Source organism: Seriola dumerili, unplaced genomic scaffold (genome assembly GCF_002260705.1).
Source record: "Seriola dumerili isolate Sdu_G_001 unplaced genomic scaffold, Sdu_1.0 BDQW01000147.1, whole genome shotgun sequence".
Taxonomy (NCBI): Eukaryota; Metazoa; Chordata; class Actinopteri; order Carangiformes; family Carangidae; genus Seriola; species Seriola dumerili.
This window is the reverse complement of record NW_019174402.1, coordinates 2,907,390-2,927,653: the sequence shown is the minus strand read 5'-3', so window position 1 is coordinate 2,927,653 and position 20,264 is coordinate 2,907,390. Positions and strand designations below refer to the sequence as shown.

The 20,264-nt window shown below is 41.7% G+C and overlaps 3 protein-coding genes across 3 annotated transcripts; 2 read left to right on the top strand and 1 right to left on the bottom strand.

Moving 5' to 3' along the window:
• Nucleotides 1-222: 222 nt before the first annotated feature.
• On the top strand, nucleotides 223-4,092 carry agk (acylglycerol kinase). The gene is made up of 14 exons (XM_022749964.1): nucleotides 223-489; nucleotides 578-617; nucleotides 709-788; nucleotides 871-946; nucleotides 1,042-1,167; nucleotides 1,270-1,364; nucleotides 1,537-1,606; nucleotides 1,770-1,849; nucleotides 1,949-2,006; nucleotides 2,634-2,781; nucleotides 2,885-2,982; nucleotides 3,147-3,217; nucleotides 3,345-3,429; nucleotides 3,556-4,092. Exons 1-14 carry the CDS (start codon nucleotides 380-382, stop codon nucleotides 3,688-3,690), a joined length of 1,272 nt encoding a protein of 423 aa, XP_022605685.1. The 5' UTR covers nucleotides 223-379; the 3' UTR covers nucleotides 3,691-4,092.
• Nucleotides 4,093-8,288: 4,196 nt separating this feature from the next.
• kiaa1147 (KIAA1147 ortholog) lies at nucleotides 8,289-12,697 on the bottom strand. Its single transcript, XM_022749947.1, has 10 exons — nucleotides 12,469-12,697; nucleotides 12,104-12,360; nucleotides 11,295-11,394; nucleotides 10,995-11,153; nucleotides 9,884-10,037; nucleotides 9,638-9,776; nucleotides 9,239-9,370; nucleotides 8,877-9,027; nucleotides 8,637-8,705; nucleotides 8,289-8,493 (listed from the first exon to the last, which is right to left on the bottom strand). Exons 1-10 carry the CDS (start codon nucleotides 12,555-12,557, stop codon nucleotides 8,298-8,300), a joined length of 1,446 nt encoding a protein of 481 aa, XP_022605668.1. The 5' UTR covers nucleotides 12,558-12,697; the 3' UTR covers nucleotides 8,289-8,297.
• A 1,045-nt stretch (nucleotides 12,698-13,742) lies between these two features.
• Nucleotides 13,743-17,875, top strand: LOC111225233 (wee1-like protein kinase 2). The gene is made up of 11 exons (XM_022749977.1): nucleotides 13,743-14,072; nucleotides 14,206-14,414; nucleotides 14,833-14,890; nucleotides 15,267-15,436; nucleotides 15,535-15,656; nucleotides 15,794-15,940; nucleotides 16,051-16,155; nucleotides 16,236-16,321; nucleotides 16,490-16,660; nucleotides 16,785-16,933; nucleotides 17,457-17,875. Exons 1-11 carry the CDS (start codon nucleotides 13,743-13,745, stop codon nucleotides 17,620-17,622), a joined length of 1,713 nt encoding a protein of 570 aa, XP_022605698.1. The 3' UTR covers nucleotides 17,623-17,875.
• Nucleotides 17,876-20,264: the final 2,389 nt, after the last annotated feature.

Below are 20,264 nucleotides of genomic sequence, written 5' to 3'. Positions count from 1 at the left end.
AGCCAGATGGGAATTGTAGTTTACAAGCACAAATTCATTAAATAGGTAATTTAAATGGGCTTCCGGGGGATTTTATGTTATTTTCCATTTTAGAAATTCAATTCTCTTTCGACTATGTTTTTCCATGAAATGTTTATAAACCATTACTCGTGATTCGCTGGAACCTGTTTGTGGACCATATGTAGCACCAACATTGGTTCCGCCTTGTGCTGTTCCGTACTGTTTTGACGTTACACCAACATGTCCATGCCCGTCTGATAGTTGAGAGTCTGTGACCGCTGTGATGAAAAATTGTCATTCGTGACTTTTGAATGTAGGTGTCGTCGTAAATGTAGCACCGCATTAAAACAGAGGCTTTGGGGAAATTTGAATCATAAGAATGGCTCGGGTTGTGAAAGTGTTTCGGACTCTGCGGAATCACTGGAAGAAATCCACATTTGCTGTGTGCGTTCTGTCGTACGGGAGCTACTGGTTGTATGGTAAACACTGGTGGGTATCTTAAATTATGGTATTTACATGGATATCATATCACAAAGTTGCTCACGTGTCTTATATTTTGTGACTTTCATCCTATTAGTGACAGTCTTCTGCGGAGAGAGGCTTGTCTAGTGGCCAGGGTAAGACATCAATTACTTTTGCTCATAATTTGTTAGCCATATAAACAAAGCTTCACGTGCCCATATTCCCACTCATCATAACCTCTTGTAGGAATATGGGCGTCAACAGATATCACCACAGGAGAGGCTGAGGAAAGCAACAGTGATATTGAACCCTGCAGCTTGTAATGGGTAAGACATCAAATCTGTTTTGATTTCAGACACCAGTTTATCTGTGATTTTTCTTCCAACTTTGCCTCTAAATCTCCTCCAGGAAAGCCAACAACCTGTTTGAAAAGAATGCTGCTCCTATTTTAAACCTGGCTGGTGTGGAGATTACAGTCGTAAAGGTATCCTTCGCTTTTTTCCCCTTGGAATCAATTTTTAGTGGCTCCTGTATGGTTTCCATTGTGTGACAGTATATATACTGCCTCATCCTCTGCAGACGGACTATGAAGGCCAGGGGAAAAAGCTGTTGGAGCTCATGGAAGAGACAGACATGCTGATCGTGGCTGGAGGGGATGGCACCTTGCAGGAGGTCATCACAGGGTTACTGCGACGGACAGATCAAGTAAGTGTGATACAGGAATTGTGTCAATCTATTTTGTTGACAGCTAAATGAGACAGGGACAAAATTCATCTTTTTTTTTTCTTCTTGTTTTTGTAATTACAGGACACATTCAGTAACACACCGATTGGATTCATTCCTCTGGGCTCTCATAATTCCCTGAGTCCAAGTCTTCACCTCCTCAGTGACAACAAGGTCAAGTAAGTAATCTCATCAAAATCCTATTTAAACATCCAAATTCTGTCATCACACACAATAAATAGCTCATCATGAAGTTCATGATGAGCTATTTATTGAATGTGTTTCACTGAGTAAATAAATGATACACCATTGATTTCCTGACAAGTAACTTGCACCTATTACATTTTCCAGAGACATTACATCTGCAACATTGTCTATTCTGAAGGGAGAAACTGTACCTCTGGATGTGCTGCAAATTAAAGTAAGAAACTGGTTTTGTTTACTCAGCAAAGCTTCAAAGTCATGAACTAGTTTTTTGTCTTGAATGCAGATAATTGCTTGTGTCAGTTTTTGTTTTCATGTAAAATTAACATACAATATGCCTTTCTCTCTGTGTGTGTGTGTGTGTGTGTGTGTGTGTGTAGGGCGAGAAAGAGCAGCCAGTCTTTGCTCTGATGGGACTGCGTTGGGGAGCTTTTAGAGATGTGGCTGCAACAATCAGCAAGTAAGAATACTTCATTCAGACTGTAACCTTGGGTAAACAATGCTTATGTAATCCTCCTTACAAACTATAAGACTTATTAACCATAATATTTCCCCACAGATATTGGTACCTCGGGCCACTGAAGACAAATGCAGCACACTGGTTTAGTACTCTGAGGGTAAGGCAATATGTCAAGCTATGAACTGTCTGATATTGGATAGCCATGTCATGCCCATAAAATAGCCATATAAGGCTACCTGTTACACTTTGTTTGTGGGAAAGTTATATTAACAAAAGAGTAAAAAGAAGATTTCTACTCTGCGTGGCTTCAAGTCTGCTGTCACAAATCAGCAACCACAACATAACAAATTTAGCACAGACTCAAAATAATTAGAAAATGTTGATTACACATCTATCAATGACACTGGAATAAAGAGGGAGTGGTTAAGGCTATGTGAAGGCAGACGCAAGAATATTACAGCCTGCAGTAGGTGATGTTACACTGCCGAGTGCAGCAGAGGATGATAATGGACAGAGACCACCAGCATAAAGACCTTGAAGCAGCAAGAGGAGAGAGATAAACCCCTTTCTAACACCACTGAAATGTAAAAGCTGCTGTGAAGAAATGTGCCAGTAAAAATATCTAAATCTAAAAAAAGTCATATATATATATGTATACATGCACTGTAATATTTATGTATGTATGTAGTATATATACTGTATGTATTTCAGATGTGTCCCCTGTTAAATAACTCTGTAGATGCTGATGTATTTTAATCACACATTGTGGTAAAATGTCCCTCAGGAGTGGCCCCTGGTCCGGGATGTCTCGGTGTCCTACTTGGCTCCCAGCCTTCGCCCCCCTGACCTGCCCCCACAGAAGCCCCCCAGGCCAAATCTGCTCTACCGCATCATCCGCAGGCTGAAAAACTACATGAACCCACCTGTTGAAGGTGAGTGTGTGTGTGCACGTGTGACTGTGTTGATACATGGATCCCAAAAATACTGTGATTTTTGACAGGAATGTTTTTGGGTTGTGTGTCTGTGTTTGCTCAGAGCCTCCCAAAGTGGAGGAGCCAGAGAAGTGGGAGGAGCAGCAGTTGTCGACGTTAGAGCTGTTTATCCAAACGCACAACAAAAACCCTGTGGAGAGGGTCAGTCAAAAAATCATTGTATTTATAAAACCTAGTACCTGCTGTTCTCATAAACCCTGAGCACTTGAATGTTGACATGATTGCATTAAAACCCATCTGCCTTGTTTTCCTCTTTGATTTTTTTAATATATATACATGGGTATTGTATTTATTGTAACCTGCAGCGCACAAATGACTCCCTGATGATCTGTGCGGAGCCCAGCGACTTCACTGTGAGCGAGTTCATCACTGTCGGGTCAGTAGTTGTAATTTTCTTTTTAAGTCTGTTGGAAACAAAGACCTCTAGTGAGACAATATGCATTATATAAAAGTTCATGTTTATGCAAATTTCAGTAACAGAATGTAAATCTTGTTCATTCTAGAAATAAAAAAGAAGAGGACTCAACTGTATTCACTAAAAACTCCACAAAACTCGAAGCTAGTGCTTGCCAGCTGCAGCTGCCAGAGGTAAGAAACCCTTTCAGTGATGTTATCTGGTTCATTTTATCAGTTTTACTTTATAAGTCAATCGGCTTTCTGAAGCAGTGTACTGGCTTTTGTCTTGACATTTAACTTTGTGTCCTGACTCCGAAGGGTGCCGGTGGCTTCTTCAACATCGACAACGAGGAGTATGACGCTATGCCTGTGGAGGTAAGGCTGTTGCCACGGAAACTACGCTTCTTCATCAGTACAGAGCGCAAGGAGCAGCTCCTCTCACAGACGCAGTGATGAGAAAACCTAAAATGTAAAACTTCAAAGAAGACGAGCAGCAGGATTGATTTTAAAAGAAACACACAAAAAAAAACTGATGCTATGAAACTGAGTTTATTTTGAAAACAGATTTCTGCTTTGCCATCAGCTGTAAATGATCATGGAGTGCTGATGGTTTGAACAATCTGTTTTACTACATGTTGACATGAAATATTCAGTTGTTGTTATTTTTAACAACCATGGAGAGGAATATATTACAGGCTGTTGTATGTGAAAGGACCAAGACTTTGATTCTCTAAGCTTGTAACTCATGTACAGGTTGTCTTACAAATGGATTTTATGTTTACTGAATTGTTTACTGTTGCCATCATATCTGAACTTGGTCAATAAAAAATAATCTGTCCAATTCAATGCAAGGCATTTTCATACCGGCGTGACATTTAGTGCGTACACATTCAGCAGATGCCTGGTTGAGATAAGGGGCAGGGGGTTTTGCTGGAGGGCTGCAGGTGAAGGTGTGACATAAAAACTTCTGTCAGGGCTGTGTTAGAAAATGAGAAGAGTGCTGCTGTTTTCACTGAGTCGGGAAGCTCATTCCTCCACTGAGGTGACCTTAAGGGAGAGGAGAAAGGACCGGCATGATGGACCGGTTGTCATAGAGACAGGACAGCTAATCAAAGTTGTAAGATGTGACCAGCTGCTGGGACTTAAAAGAGTACGGATAGGGGGGAAGTAGTCTACAGGGATGAACATGAAGGAATATAGTGATGCCGCAGCACTCTGAATGTGTTGCAGGAGCTTGGAGCAGGAGTTTGGCGCCCTGCTTTGTGAGTCTGCATCTGATCTGACAGATGGCGTGGAAAGCAAATCTGCAGGATTAAGCTGGTGGCTGCATTGCAGCCCTCTTATCATATTTGGATGTTTAGGAAAACACTAAGGGATGCTCTCGGTTTCATTTTGGTCGCATTAATTGTGGAGGATAAATCTGAAAAGGGAATGTAGATTTACTTAAGTACAATTTTAAGGTACTTAAGGGAAATATTGTACTTTTTAACTCTACTATATGTAAGTCACAGCTTTAGTTACTTTGAATATGAAGACTTGGCAACACAAAGATACATTTAATTTCAGTTTAAACATTAAAAATGATGCATTGTTATAGATTAAAGGGGAACTCCAGTCGTTTAGTATTGCACCTGAGGATCTTAGAAAAGATAAAACAATACAAAATAGCAGAATCAGGCTCCATAATATAAGTCAAGCTCCAAAATGCTGAATCCTACATTTCCACTGGATACTGGATAGCACCTTTAATTGGACCCCACTTTCTTCCCTAAATGGTGACCTCTTCCAAACCCCACACTTCATGTTAGCGACATAGGCTTTCTGTTTCCAGAGCAACAGAAGATAATATACAACTTTTTTCACAAGGCAAGTCCTCGTGATAAATAAACTGAGCTTTATGTGTAAAATTAGCTCCACCCTTTACCAACTACAACAGTAAAATGTTGCTTACACATGAAGCCGCTGTAATATTAATTAATTGATCAAATACATAGTAGAATAACACAGGGGCCATTTCTCTGCTAAGGGAAGATGAGCAGCTCTGTCTGTTCCAGATCATCCTCTCAGCTGTTTTGTGCTTTAGGTGTGTCTTTGGAAAAGCATTGAAAGCAGTGAGGCTGGTTCGAAAGGGGAGGAGCGGGGTGTAGGTAGAAAACAGTTATGCATGGTTAGAAGGAGAGGATTAGATAGCATTTAACCTGTATCAATGTTTTATTGTTTTACAATGGCAGTACAGTGAAATTAACAGTTGCTCATGCTATTGAGTTCATGTTTACATTACTGACATCTCTTACAGTGTTTCACATTAGTAAAGGTGAAGACTTTAACTGTTACTCTGTGGATAATCTTGAATTACATTACAATCAAGAAGAAAACGGTTACACTATTTGGATGTGCTGCTGCATGTGTGCAATTGTTTCGCTGTCTTTGACATTCAGTAGAGTGACAAACGCTGTACAAACGATTCGTTTAGCTAATGCTGGTACACATCAGTGAACGACCCCACAAAGAAGGCATTTTATACAGTGGTGCGTGTTGTGTACATTCCCTTTTACATTTAACATACAGCTGTAAAGCAAACACCGTCAAAGGCAAGAAAACACATCTGCTGAAAAGCAAATAGAGTCAACAGGTTTCACTGGAGACAGTAAGGTCATTCAGAATTGCTAAGGACAATGGACTTAATCTTTTTAGCAAATAATGTTGACGCACATACAGTAAAGAGTCGGTCACTTTGCTGAAGTAAGTTTGAGAAAGTCACATTTCCTTAAGGCCTCATTTAAACAACAAAGCTTAAGTGCCCTTTTTTTCATAATACAACACTTAATGCACTTTCTTCATTTTTTAACCAACGCAGAAAACATCCTGTACAATACAGTCTATAAAACTAGCAGTTCTCAACCTGGGGATCAGAACCCTGAAAGAGCATGTTTGGAATAGGACAATGAAATTAAAGGAATATTTGTTTCCTCAGTGATTACCAGTAAATGATCAGAATCAGAATCTGCTTCGTTGGCCAAGTATGGATTGTGCATACGAGGAATTTGACTCCAGTTTCCAGTGTCTCTCAGTGTATTTACACACAGTACACAGCACCAATAATAATGTGCGGGGAGAGGAAGATAAAGATATGTTTCAAAAATGACTTGGCGTTTTAGCTTGCATCAGGGGGGCCCACGACAAGGCTGAGAACCACTACAAATTTATACAAGGCAAACATCAGCCTCATGTGTTCCAACATGGAACAAATTATCACTCCGATTGGCAATGTGATGGATGAACTAAACCAGTCTGCCAGCAGTATTCAAAAGACACAGTTGGCCCATCTCTAGAGCTGGATTCACTGAATGGGGCTGTGATGAAAAGAATGAGAGAAACCCTCAGCCGGAACAGACGGGGGCCCTTCTGTGAATCTGCCTGCAGAGGAGGAGTTAAAGCTCCTGCTCCAGCCCCAAACTATGACATTACCAGATCTCCAAAAACACAAAGAGATCTTTGTCATGGACACAGACAACTGGAGAGGATCTCTTTGAAGCTGATCAACAAGTAAACTACAAACAGCTCCATCAAGGACTCTTCACTCAACAGGATTACAACAGATATATTATATTAGCTTCCACTGATGAACCAGCTGCTGGTTTGAGTAAAAAAAAAAAAAAAATCTATGAAAGCCTGTATACAGTATTGCAAACAACACACACACACACACACACACACAAACCCCTCCATTCCACAACCACTTGCTGGCTCAGACTGTAAGTCATAAACATAAAAAAACATCATAGTTAAGCATGATCACTGTGTGCATCAGGAAACAGTCCAGAGGTGGACATGGTGCAGCATTCATGATAAGTTAGTGTTATACAGTAGAGTCACATTCATTTATAAATCCTCTGCCAATTACGACAAATTAGACAAATAACATGACAAAAAGTTTCCAGAACACAAACCCCTCCTCCTCTCCAAATCACTTCCCTTAAACTGTGACCAGAGACACATTATCAGATCTACCTCGTGCTGAAGGTGCATACACATGAACTATATATCTATAACAGCTTTTCCCGTCAGAATAATTAACCCTACCCATTATAAAAAGAGGTTATCACACTCAACATGTTTCAGTTTTAACTCACCTCTCACTTTCAGCTGTGAAACACTAAGCATATGACTGTGAGGTTGAATATACATTAAAAAGGCCAAAACTTTCAACCAACACAGACTCATATTGCTTTCTTTTTGAAAAGGCAAATAAAGTGGTCAAAAAGCTTTGATTTTTCAAACTCCAGAAGTAGCTTTCACGAGAGCAAGACACATTATTCGTACACCTAAATATGGTATTACAGCAGGGAAGTTGTCACATATCATGGAGGCTAGAATGTCTACTGAATGAAACTTGAAGGACACTAATTCACTTCTACGACTTTTCCAAATCATAAAGATCTTTTCTTCAAAAAAAAAAAAAAAAAAAGTGATCACCAGAGCTGCAGGATTGTGAATGTATCACTGACTTTCTTCATTGATATGAGAACGATCAGTCATCCTGCTGCAATGACCACACCTGATAACAACTTTTTATGCTTTCATCCAGTGCTTAAAGCCTGGCCTCTTAATGCCAGAATCAAACTCAGACAAGCTCACACAAGAAAACAGTATTTCTGACAAAAAAAACAAAAAAAAAAACAGCACAGTGTGATATAGGATGTGAATGGCTACAAAAGCGCAAAGCTGCCAAGCTGCACTGTCTGCTAGGCAGGTGTTTATCATCCACCGTGGACCAGTGCACCAACCTTAAGTGTCCTTATCACCCACGCTGGTTGGAAACAGTCTCCGCAGGTCAGATGAGACACACACAGAGGGGAAACAGACACCCAGGAGGGGACAGCAGGCAACAGATGAAGCCCTAGGGTGGTGGCAGTGTCTTCAGTGTCTTGGTGTGTGTGTGTGTGTGTGTGTGTGTTTGTGTGTGTGTGTGTGTGTGTGTGGGCCTTGAAGGCACAGATAATCCAGTGACATCCCGAGTTTCCCAGGCTGTGGTGGTGGTGGTGGTGGGTGGGCGTGGTTCAGGGGCAACAAAGGTTGTCTATGACCAGGGTGACGTCGATACCGTACACCTCCAGCAGGTCAACCAGGAAGGAGCGATCGCCCTGGGGATCCAGCCCCATGGCTCTCACGTGCTCAGTGGTTAGGGTGGGATCAGTGCTCCCTGCTACATCTGACAGGGTCTGGAAGATGCGGTTATTCAGCTCCATGAAGAACCTAGGACGGGATTAAAGACAGCCACATCATGCTGTGTTCCTCTGCATCACATTAAAATGATCAAAGCATACTCTCCTTAAACAAACTGTCTGTGGTTATGACTCAAGTACACTGACGACAATGAATACACGTCAAGGACTCACAGAATGAAAAGATCCTCTTCATTTGACGTGCAGTCTCCATCCACCTCCTGAGAGTACAGCAACATTTGTCTGCGAAAAAACAGTCATCATCCATCATCATAAAAAAAACTAATGGATCAAAATGAATCATTTCTCAAATTTTAATGCAAGAACCTAACTGTAATTGATTAAATTCTGGTACAGTTCATTTTACAATAAACATAATGCTATTTCAGCAGTATTTTACAGTTCTTATTGTACCTCTGTTCACTCAGTTTCCTGTACTTCTCCTTATCAGCCGCATTCAGTCGGAGCAGCGGCTGCAAGTGGCTTCTGTGCGTTTTCACATTCTGGTTATCAACGTAGACGTCGTATAGCTCCTTCTTCTCCTCAAAAATCTTCTCTGTGGTACCTTAAAACACATAAACATATGTTCATATATAATTCTTTATTTCCATAGATTAGAAATTCAAGATTCTATTGGATTATCATTACGCAACACAGCATTGTATAAAAAAAATTACAGATGTCATCCTTTTATGCTACTCACAAAAAAAACAAAAGTTATATAAATGAACGAACAATGGTGGTAAATTAACTATTAGCAGTAAAACCTCACTCACAGGCCACGTATGACATCTCCGTTTCCAGGGCAGTGATGTCGGCTATGTTGATGTAGAAGAAAGGCCGTAATTCAGGCACAGAGACACCAATTCCAGGCAGAGACACATTGGCCAGGGAGCAACAGCAATACACTACAGGAGCATGCAAAGAAGTGCATATTGAATGAATCATCTCCATGGAGATATATAAAAAAACAAAACAAAAAAACAAAGAAACACTTTGGTTGCAACCTTTAGCATATTTATTACATCCTGTGCCATTTGTGTTAAAGAGTAACAAGAACAGAATCTGTGTTACAACCACCAGATTACTTGGCAGACTGTGTGTGTGTGTGTGTGTGTGTGTGTGTGTGTGTGTGTGTGTGTGTGTGTGTGTGTGTATGTATTTAAGCTACTCACCTCTGTAACAGACAACACCTACAGGAGGAGGGGAGAAGATGAGAAGACGTTTCCTAAGCAGTGCAAACTTCCACAGCACCATTATCTGCTCCCCGAAAAACTGGATGAACTGGGACATGCAGCCAGCTGGATGGGTGATCTGCAGGGAGCAAATAGTGACAAAAACAGTTAGTTTTTTGTTGTTTTATGGCACTCAAGACTGAGAAAACACGAAACAACATATGTGTGTTCCAGTAAATTTCGGACCTTCATTTCTGGGTGCATGCAGCGGTTGATGGTGGTAACACTCCAGGTTGGACAAGCAGTGACCAGGCCGTTTCCTATAGGTGGAAGAACTGCCTTCTTATCCTCATAGAAGGCCTCCAGTGGAGAATACTGGCCTGGACACTGCAACTGGTGTCTATAAGACAAGAGGGAGAGGAAGAGGAATTTATCAAGTGTGAGCCATCTCAGCATTTTCAGATTTGTATCACTAAGCAGATTAATCTTGCTAAATGTGCATTTAATTAAATCACATGTTATTTTCTGTTCAGTTGTGAGTTTTCTGCATATTCATCATCTGTCAGTATTGCTCTATCATGAGTTTTAGAGACTTGCATGTACACTCACTCACTGTTTGCTACACACTGTAAACGTAACGTACGTCTGTGTGGAGGAAATTGTGCATTCGGTACCAGAAGCTATTTAGGTCATCCATAATGCAAGATTACAGACTGCACTCCGTTAGTGTCCATCACTTGTTCTGACATTGCATTGTGGGATCATGTGAGGCCACTACATAAATACCTCTTTTCAGTTTGGTTTAACCACTTCAACCTTTCATGCTTCATTTCTCACACCATCTGTGTGCTACTGCAAAGTGACTGTAAAGCCACAGGAACCTCACATAATCTGAAGGCCGGATAGTCACACTCCATACAGATGAATTCAGATGCACTTGTATTCGGGAGTATCCTCATCCCTTTGTATTTGTAACCTGAAGTGGTGGCTGTTATATATTTATACATAGTCAATGAGGAGATTAGGCTTCGTGAGAGGACTGAAGCAGAAGGGCTGAGTTACTGAGGAGAAAGACGCTGTCAAGGTTTCTTCCACTTCTGTGCTTAAGACGTCATACACAAAAACTGCATGTAAATGGGCTCCTGTGACGATAGCTGTAACTAGGACTCTGGGTTCATGTTTAATAGATGAGAACATTTTAAACAAAGAAGCAAGGACAGGACGTAGACATACAAAGAGAAACTTGTAAACATGGTTGGGTGAGAGATAAATAAGGTAAACAGAACACAAATAGTGAAAGGAAGGGTGACACAATAAGAAATGCAGAAAAAGTAACTTGCACACACTGCTATCGCACCTGACTTGGTTCTCCAGGAAGTGCATGTAGCGGTAGAGAAGAGTGTAGGAGGGAGACAGGATTCCCACAGACTTCATCCTCGCTCCTCGCTCCAGCTCACTCTCCACAGGCATGTTAGCAAAACAGGCCAGCCCGAAGTAACAGCCTTTACGGAAATATCTAGCCAAAGGCAAAACAAAGAGCAGGAGTAAACACAGAGGTACAGATTTCTGACAGGGATTTAACAAACCCACTCCTCTAAAAAAAAAAAAAAACTACACTGGATTTCTTGGTGTTTGACTGGTGGGAGGGAGTACGTACATAAAGTCACTGGTGATCCGATGGGAACCGCTGGCCATTGACTTGAATTCAACTCCATCTAGGTTGATGTCGTGAGGCAGGCACCACTCTACCATATTCCCTGCCGTTCACACACACACGCACACAAACACACAAAAATAAATCATGAGATTACTTCCCATTTTTCCCTTACTTTCATTCTGACCACTTCCTTGAATTCTCTAAGTCTGTTTATAGTGGCAAGAAAGAACATGGGACAGTAAGATACAGCTACTGCAACTATCAAAACACTGACCTCTTCCATATGAAGCTGAACCACTGACATCCTGGCCTTGTTCTCTTCCTTATTTGACTGACTATTGATTTTATATCTGTCTATTTTTAATTATTTGGATACACATAATACATTTGCATGAAATTCTACACTACCCCCCCCCCCCAAGAGCATCTTGGGCTTCAGTTGTTTTACTGTTGCTCTTGCATGAGCTTTTTGACAGATTGCAAAAACTGAAAAACCAGACCAAGGAAGTTCACTTCTTTTGTTAGGGTTGCCCCAACAGAATTACAGCTATTTCACCACCGTGTCTTGTGAATCCACAGTGTTTAGGTGGATCTTGGCGTTTCACATTTTTACAACCCCAGCTGACAACTCTAACTGTATATTCATCCTTCAACCCCATGACTCAATAACGCACTCAAGCACATCGGACGGAAGAAAATGACATTAGAAAATAACAATATGTCCTGAGGTAATATCATTTCAGGAAGTGTGGTTATCTGAGAATTTGAAATATGAAAGAGTACGCTGTTGCTACTGCCTGAATGCTTACCTGATCTCGTATCAAAGGTAACCACAAACACAGCCACGATCTGGTCCTTTTCCTCCCACTGATCCCTCACCGAGAGGCCGGGGAAGTGAACATTACGATCTGTGCCGAGAGGCTCCGGGCGAGTCCACCCGTGCCCACGGAGATCTGTACGCGGACGGCCGGGGCTTCCGTCCCTGCTGGCAACAACAGCTGTTACACTCCTAGACGGGCTGCAGGTGATGGTGGTGGTGGCGGTGGCGGTGCTGTTGTCGCTGCTGCTGCTACTGCTACTGCTCCACCCAGTACCAGCCGCAGTGCCCGTCTGTGTGCGCCGCCCGACTGGCTGCGAACTTTTTTCCGCCGGAGCGTCTTCCTCCCGCGGCGGCGCAGGCGGCGGCGGGCCCGCCTGGTTCGGATCGGGCGGTGGGATCTCCTCCCAGTCCAGCAGTGGGGCTCGATCCGACTGCTCCACCATTGCGCTGCTGCCTCTGATGATACGGGTAGGAAGAGAAATAACACAGAAAGTCCGACGTCCGGCTGAATTGAGCAGGCTAAACACGCTGCTGGAGCTGGATCATGGTTTGCTGCTGCTCGCTGGGTTGTTTTCTATGGATCTGTAAGCGTGTCACATCCACTGACGGGCTGCTTTTCCTCCTCCTGTCTCACTGTTTTGATGACGTCGCTAACTTCCGCCCACGTGTCTATATTACTATTTAATACAGTGACCTAATTTTGGTTATGGGCTATTTATTTTATCCATACATATTATTGGACCATTCATATTGAACATCGTCAAATGTTTTACCCATTAATCTGTGTGACACAACCTCATTCCCAAGGTCCCTCACTGTATTTTCATGATATTTTATTTTATCTTCATATAAATTTAGTTTTCTCACGATAATCCCACAGTATGCATATATATCATTACATACATAGATGATTATATTGTTATGGTAACTGCATAAAAGTGTTTATGCAATTAACAGCCACTTTAAAGTCAGGTGTTTTGTTTAGGAACATTTCAGCCAATCAGAGAGCTCAATGTGTTAAGCAGGCGGCATAGTTTATTTAAACAGGAAGTTATTTACATACAAGGCGCGAAATTCAAGCGTGGTGAGTGTGGTAGTGCCTGAGGCCACTCGTTCGTGAGTATATACATGATAAACATACATTAACTCAAAGTCAGATCACACACTGGTGTGTAAATTAATGACAACAATGTGAAGCATCTGTTTAACTTTCAGATAAGTCTGAGAATAACGTCACAGCTTTACTGGTGCTGCTTTTCAGTTGTCCTGCATGATTTGGTCGGAAGAATGGCCTAAAAAGTTAATCAGTAAGTAATATTGACTTGTTGATTAAATTATGGGTCTTGTGTTGTGGTAGTGGAAATCAGCAAGGAGCTAATAGTAGTGACCTATCATAGTGGATACATGTAGGCCTGCTGATTTATTCATTGGGAGTTTAATTAGCAACATGTCGTCAATTTCCTATAATCTCCATTATCTTCCCAAGGACAATTAAATGCAGGCCTAATAATCTAAAGCATAACAACAATCAACATTGTAGTTATCATCAGCATGGTGGTTTTGCTCTCTAAGAGCAGTCAAATGCAGGATTAAGCATTTTAATGGAAACTTTTGCCAAAATTCCAAGCATGGCGACGTTGTTTGATGGGATCAGCCAGCAGCTGGACTTCTCTAGCTGTGGAGAAGAGGGGAACAGCAGTGAAAACAGCTCCGATGACTGCGCCCCAAGGATCCGAAGTCCCAGGATCCGAAGTCCCAGGATCCGAAGTCCCAGGATCCGAAGTCCCAGGATCCAAAGTCCCAGGATCCAAAGTCCCAGCTCTGCATGCAGAACACCCAGGGTCCAACACCAGAGCAGCAGAAGCAACATCATATCTTCCCCTTTACAGTGCACCAGCCCCATACCTTATGCTGTCTGGAGTAAACTGAGGCTCTGTGACTCCCCCAGCACGCCCAAGGTGGGGAATAATGATTAAAAACTGATTATCCTTATTGCGCCCCTGTGATCTTGGATGATTTATCAAAGTGTCAAAACCTGTTTTAAGTTCACTGGGCTAAATTGCATTTCTCTTTTTTTTTTTCCGCCTGCAGAGTCTGCTCTCAAAGTCCTCTCACCCTTGCTCCACCTCTAAGATAAATCACAATCGGAGGACCCTGCGTCTCACCTCAGCTGCTGCAAACCTCATCCAGGCACCTTCTGTCAACGTGAATCCTTTCACCCCTGACACTGTACGCAGGAACAGTGAGGAGCAGTGGAGGAATAGCTGTAGGAGTGATGAGGATGATGACTATGGACGCAGGTAACTGCTACTTGTTGTGATATTGTAGGTCTGTAAGGGTATGAGTTGTAAACACTAGTATTTTTCGACATTTTCAATCACAGATGAGGATTTCTGATGTTTGGGAAACTGCCCACATGTGTGTTTTAGAACATCTCACATTACAGGGAAGTTTGTCAATTTCGTATTATGGTGTACTTGTCACCCTAAGAGTTTTTCTTTTTTTTTTTTTTTAATAAACAAACACTTTCTTTCCTGGCAGGTAGATTCCCACCACAATCCACTAAGGGTGAAATTGATTTTCTAACGTGGTGGGGATTGAAATGGTTCCTTACTGATTTAGTGCCCTGACACATACTGTGGGCCCGACTTTAAATCCCTTACTAGTGTAGTTTAGTTCAAAGTATATAAATGTCTAAAGGCCCCTTTCATCTTTCAGGTTGAAACACAGCCTAACGTCATCCGAGGAGGATGACGAGGCCTTTCTCCCACCAAAGGTACAACTATTTTTATCTGTGCTTTCTGGTGAATGTAACCCTCCCTCTCAGATGCCTCTGATATGATTTCATCATCAGGCTTTGTCATCTTCTGCTGCCTCCTCACTCATTATTTTGTCCAAAATGACATGCTGCCAGCTCTACTTCCGGGATTTCTCTAAGGAATCTCCACCAAAGAAGGGGAAAAAAAAAAAAAAGCCGTCAGAATCTTCACAAAACACTTTCATTGTGGAAGCGCTACCATATTTGGTGACGCATCAAAGAGAAACCCTGGTTCTCCTGGCTGTAAACTCGAGACTGAGGGCTGTGACGCGTGTTCTTTCTTTAGAAATGTCTTTGGTTTTACCACAAGGCCCTCCGTCTGTTTATCTGGCAGAGGCGAGCTGTCCAAGCTTTCATGCTGTCACGCTACGAGAGTGAGTTCCTGGAGCTGGAGTGCATTGGCGTGGGCGAGTTCGGGGCAGTTTATAAGTGTGTGAAGAGGCTGGATGGCTGCTTATATGCCATAAAACGCTCTCGCCGACCCCTCGCAGGCTCTGCCAATGAGTGAGTCAGCAGCATGTCATTCTCTATCAGGCAAAATCAGTCCTATTTTTTATATTTGGTTCCTGAATTTATCCATGACCATTAATATATCCTTTCAGGCAGTTGGCCCTAAAGGAAGTGTATGCACATGCTGTTCTTGGGCACCACCCACATGTTGTTCGCTATTATTCAGCATGGGCAGAGGACGATCACATGATTATTCAGAATGAATACTGTGATGGTAAGTTTCCCTTTTTTTTTTTTTTTAAATCAAAAGCACATTATAATAGTAAAGTTTACTCTAAATATCTCTAAGTAAGGCATTGAATTGTGGTTTAATACGGTCATCCTGTGTGTATACGTGCGTGTGTGTGCCAGGTGGAAGTCTCAGTGATGCCATTGTGACGAAGCAGCTGCAGTGTGAGCTGTTTTCAGGGGCAGAATTGAAAGATCTCCTCTTACAAGTGTCAATGGGTCTAAAATACATCCACAGCTCAGGCCTAGTGCACTTGGACATCAAACCAAGTATGTCTCATGGAGCAGTTTTCACTTTGCATTTATTATTTTGTTCTGTCTAAACCTAACATCCCTTCTACTTTTTTTTTTCTTCAATTAATTTCTTCATCTCTCTGTAGGTAATATATTCATTTGCCAGCGACTCAGCACAACTGCAGCGGTTGAGGGTGAGAGTGAGGAGGAAGATGATGGAAGCACTTCAGCAGGAGTCGTTTATAAAATTGGTATTACATTTGATGTTAAAATAAATGACTACCTTCAAAGTTTGTTTGCTGTTAGTTCTGATTCTTGTTTTATTCTGCAGGGGATCTGGGTCACGTGACATCAACCAGCAGCCCACAAGTTGAGGAAGGGGATAGCCGCTTTTTGGCCAGTGAGGTTCTGCATGAGGTAAAAAAAATCTGTGCCAGTTAGATTTTTATCATTGATTTTATTTAAAAAAAAACAATAAAAAAAAACAAGTAGTTTTGTAGTCTGAGCTGGTTACAAATTCATAGATCAAGTCTTTATTTGCGTTTTTTTTCTAGCATCTATGTAAGCAGTCTCTCTGCTCCCCAGGATTACAGCCACCTCCCCAAGGCAGACATCTTTGCTCTGGGTCTTACGGTGCTGCTGGCAGCTGGGGCTCCTCCTCTGCCTCAAAATGGAGAGGAGTGGCACAGCCTTAGAGAGGGGAAGCTCCCCAAGCTGCCACAGGAGCTCTCTCCTCCCTTGAGAGACCTACTCCAGGTATTTAATTAAAGAAATTTGATTTGAGCTGCCACCCATGAATGTCAATTTTAATATAATACCAAAAACACTTAAATTCAGTCCTCACTGGTAAACAGTAGCTTGTTGACATTTTTTCTTTCAGTTGTTGCTGGATCCAGACCCGCTGAAACGTCCATCTGCCAGGGAGCTGTGCAAGCACACAGTCTTAAGGGAGGAGAGGACTGGGAGGCTAGCTGCTCAGCTACGCAGAGAGCTCAATGTAGAGAAGTTCAGGACAGCCATGCTTGAAAAGTAAGAAGGGATAATTAAAGGATAATTAAATCTGCATCAGTAATTCTGGGCTGCAGGCTACAACTCTTCAGCAATCAGTGGATGAAAGAATTAGACTCTCTCACACCTTTCTAGTGTTATACCACAAAATGTGACCAGGAATAACCAGTCAAAGACCTATACACTTTTTTGCATATCAATAAATTTGTGTAAGACTTTACCCCTTCATAGTGTGTTGGAGTAATTATGAAATACTTTATACTGCTGAAAAATCTCACATGATATCTGCAATGCATGTTAAGTGAAATGTAAGGAAATGTAAGCCTAATTCTGAAGCTCTATTAGAGCCTGAATTACATAAATATGACCAGCAGGGGGTGTAATTTCATTTATTTGAAAACAACCTAATGACTGTTCTGCAAACCTGTATGACTACAAACTCCTACTCTTTCCATTTAATTTAACTTCATTTTATAAAGTTAATATATTGGTCATTTAAATAATAACATGTTGAAGTCAGTCGTTTCCATTTCCCTCAACACAGAGAGCTCCAGGAAGCTCGTCAGGCAGCATTATCACCCAAGCAGAACCTCTCTCTTGGGCTGAAACCTCCTGCCAAGATGGGCTCTCTACCCAGAACAGGGAGGAGGCTTGTTGGTAGGAAGACGGCACGATCCATGAGCTTTGGTTGTCCCGGATATGGAGTGTGATGGGTCAATGTGGGACCTGTATGCGGTCCTTGACACTGCATAATGTGACTCCTGAAGCAAGCTTGTGGTAAAAATGCAAGTGACAAGGTTTTCTACACAGGGACTGGAAGTTGAAATGACTGGACGGACAATCTTGTATGTGCCTTCTGAGAGGACAGATGTAACTGAAAGACTGTGGAGTCCTTGACACCATTGGTTTGAAAGGATTAATCTGGTTTCAATGCATGTCACAACATCTTGTAACTGCTGTAGACCAATGTACCTGACCTGACTTATTTTATATATCATTTTTATTGTAAATAAACATTTTTAAGCATTTTATCAGATGGGGTTCTTTTTTTCTAATTTCTTTGTTATCTTGTGTCTGACATCGTCAGACAAATCCAAAGCAGGGACTTTCCAGCAACTTTCCAGTGAAGTCGATAACCGCGGCGATCTGTCTGTGCCAGTGTGAAACCGCAACTACGAACGGGCCGTCACGTTGTATTTGGTTTTCTTTTAATGCAGGTCACATGATTACATTATTAATTATTACTTTACTGCTCTGCTAAAGTTCTTTGTCCTTGAAGTAATTTTCGCAAACGGGTCATATCGCTAAAGTTATCCAAAGTCACATGACCGTCAATCGCTTACGTTACTATTATCAACTTGGTTCATAAAGTTAAAAATAAAAAAAAATAAAAAATGTTGAGGCTATAATTAAGTAAAGATGAGTTGGACATACTGTAGGTTCTCTCGTATGCATTGCCAACTTTAGGAAAATTTTAATTTTACATCTCTTCCAGCTGGCTACTTGTTTCTCTCTCCATTGTGGTTTTCTGATGTCCTGAGGTTTATGTTTGGTTAATGTGCGGGCTCATCGAAGCGAATATCCTATCAAATGGCAATGCAGTGTTGGATGTTGGAATATCCGACGGTTTTTGAATGCATCATGATACACTGGACGATCCAACCCCCCCCCCCCCCCCCCCCCCCCCCCCCCCCCCCCCCCTCCACCAACCCGCCGTCGCATTTCAATGTAGTTGAGGAGCTGCTGTTTGTTTAGATCTGCTGCTTGTTGCACAGTGGTCGGTGATCTATGGCGCATCGCTAATCGAGTCCATTTGTTTGTGTGAAGTGAAGAGCTAACGTATGTGGCACAAGTAACGAATGTGAGTAAAATGAGTAATTTTGCTTTTGCGTAATGTTAACGATAACTTCGATGCTCGAAAGTTAACGTTAGCTTAGCTTTCGAGCTAGCTAGACAGCCAACTGAAACATGGAAATGATACTTCCGTTGTTCACATGGTACGTGGTTGTGAATGATAAATGATATGAATGTTTAAGTATCCTTAGTTGAAATGAGTCCGCTACTTAAGTTACTTTTCTTCAGTCACTTTTCTCTTTGATGGAACTTTTGACTGGGGTTAGCAATGTTAATCTCAACACTTCAGTTTTTCCGACATGGTTGACTTGCTATAAATCAAATGAACACGAGCAGTTACTCTCATTGTTGTTGTCTAAATTACAAAGGCCGAGAGTGTTCAACAATGGACGAGCTGTTGAATACGAGTGGTGGTCAAAACACTGCCCTGGTCATTTTGGCCTTCCTTCAAGCAGACTGTTGCAACGTAGATTACAACAAGGAGCTTCATTCTTTGGGCACGGGATTAAATCTCACCCGGGACATCAACTGCAATGGCTCCAGGATACATACCCTGGACGATGGTGACCTTGAGACTGATGGTCATCCGGTCAGCTCTTTCTCAGGCTTTCTAAATGATATTGAGCCTTCGGTGGAACATCAGTGGCCTAGTGAGTAACTGAAACTAAACTAAGTTCAAACTGTGACATTACAGCTAGTTTCATAGTATCATAACAAACTCTGTCATCACATCAGCTGTTTCACGTTTCTCTGTTTGTGGCTGATTGTTCTCAAAGCAAAACTTTGGCTGGATGTATCAAAAATAAATCCACTTACAGACTCAAATCTGTACTTTAATACACGTTGACCCACATATTATAGAAGTTATCCCACTGTATTGCAGCCTTAAAGCACTCTGGCTGTTCTCAGTGACAGTAACAAAGGAACTTGTGACTCAAAGTGAAAGCAGGAAGAGACAGCTGTATATGTGTGTGTGTATATATATATATATATAAGTCTTGTTGCTGTATGTTTACTTATGGAAACTTAACTTTCTTTAATTTCCCTGTTGAATCCAGAGACATTAAACATTATGTTGACTCAAGTATACTGATGTTTGGGCAATCTTGTTTTCCAGTAGGAAACCATGAGGCTGCAGCAGCCCCTCAGCAGGTTGCAATAGAGCTGAGAGAAATCGCAGACCAGTTTGAGCGTGAATTTGTGGCTCAGGCTACTGTGAACCTGAGAAGAAGAATATCAGCCTCCAACTATGAAGTAAGTCTGCTCTGAGCATAGGGGATTTATGAATTGTAAATTATATGATGGCCATTATCTGTAATAACTAGGACAAACTTCTCTTATCACTGAGTAGTCGTCTTAGCAAGCATTTGCTGTCATGCCCTAATTTTTGTGACAGGCGCAATGTCCCATGACATACTACAAGAGTTTAAACTGATGATTTAAATGATAATCCACAAATGTTTTGCTTTTTGGCCCAAGAACACTATTAATCTGCCAT

Excerpts from the sequence above, each read along its gene's own strand:
- kiaa1147 (XM_022749947.1), bottom strand. The coding sequence starts at position 12,557 with ATGGTGGAGCAGTCGGATCGAGCCCCACTGCTGGACTGGGAGGAGATC. Across the intron at positions 9,028-9,238 it reads GGAGATGTCATACGTGGCCT|GTACCACAGAGAAGATTTTT; the intron begins GTGAGTGAGGTT and ends ATGTGTTTTAAG. Across the intron at positions 8,494-8,636 it reads GAAGAGGATCTTTTCATTCT|GTTCTTCATGGAGCTGAATA; the intron begins GTGAGTCCTTGA and ends ATCCCGTCCTAG.
- agk (XM_022749964.1), top strand. The coding sequence starts at position 380 with ATGGCTCGGGTTGTGAAAGTGTTTCGGACTCTGCGGAATCACTGGAAG. Across the intron at positions 1,365-1,536 it reads CTCAGTGACAACAAGGTCAA|AGACATTACATCTGCAACAT; the intron begins GTAAGTAATCTC and ends TACATTTTCCAG. Across the intron at positions 2,007-2,633 it reads ACTGGTTTAGTACTCTGAGG|GAGTGGCCCCTGGTCCGGGA; the intron begins GTAAGGCAATAT and ends AATGTCCCTCAG.
- LOC111225233 (XM_022749977.1), top strand. The coding sequence starts at position 13,743 with ATGGCGACGTTGTTTGATGGGATCAGCCAGCAGCTGGACTTCTCTAGC. Across the intron at positions 14,073-14,205 it reads ACTCCCCCAGCACGCCCAAG|AGTCTGCTCTCAAAGTCCTC; the intron begins GTGGGGAATAAT and ends TTCCGCCTGCAG. Across the intron at positions 16,661-16,784 it reads CCTTGAGAGACCTACTCCAG|TTGTTGCTGGATCCAGACCC; the intron begins GTATTTAATTAA and ends TTTTTCTTTCAG.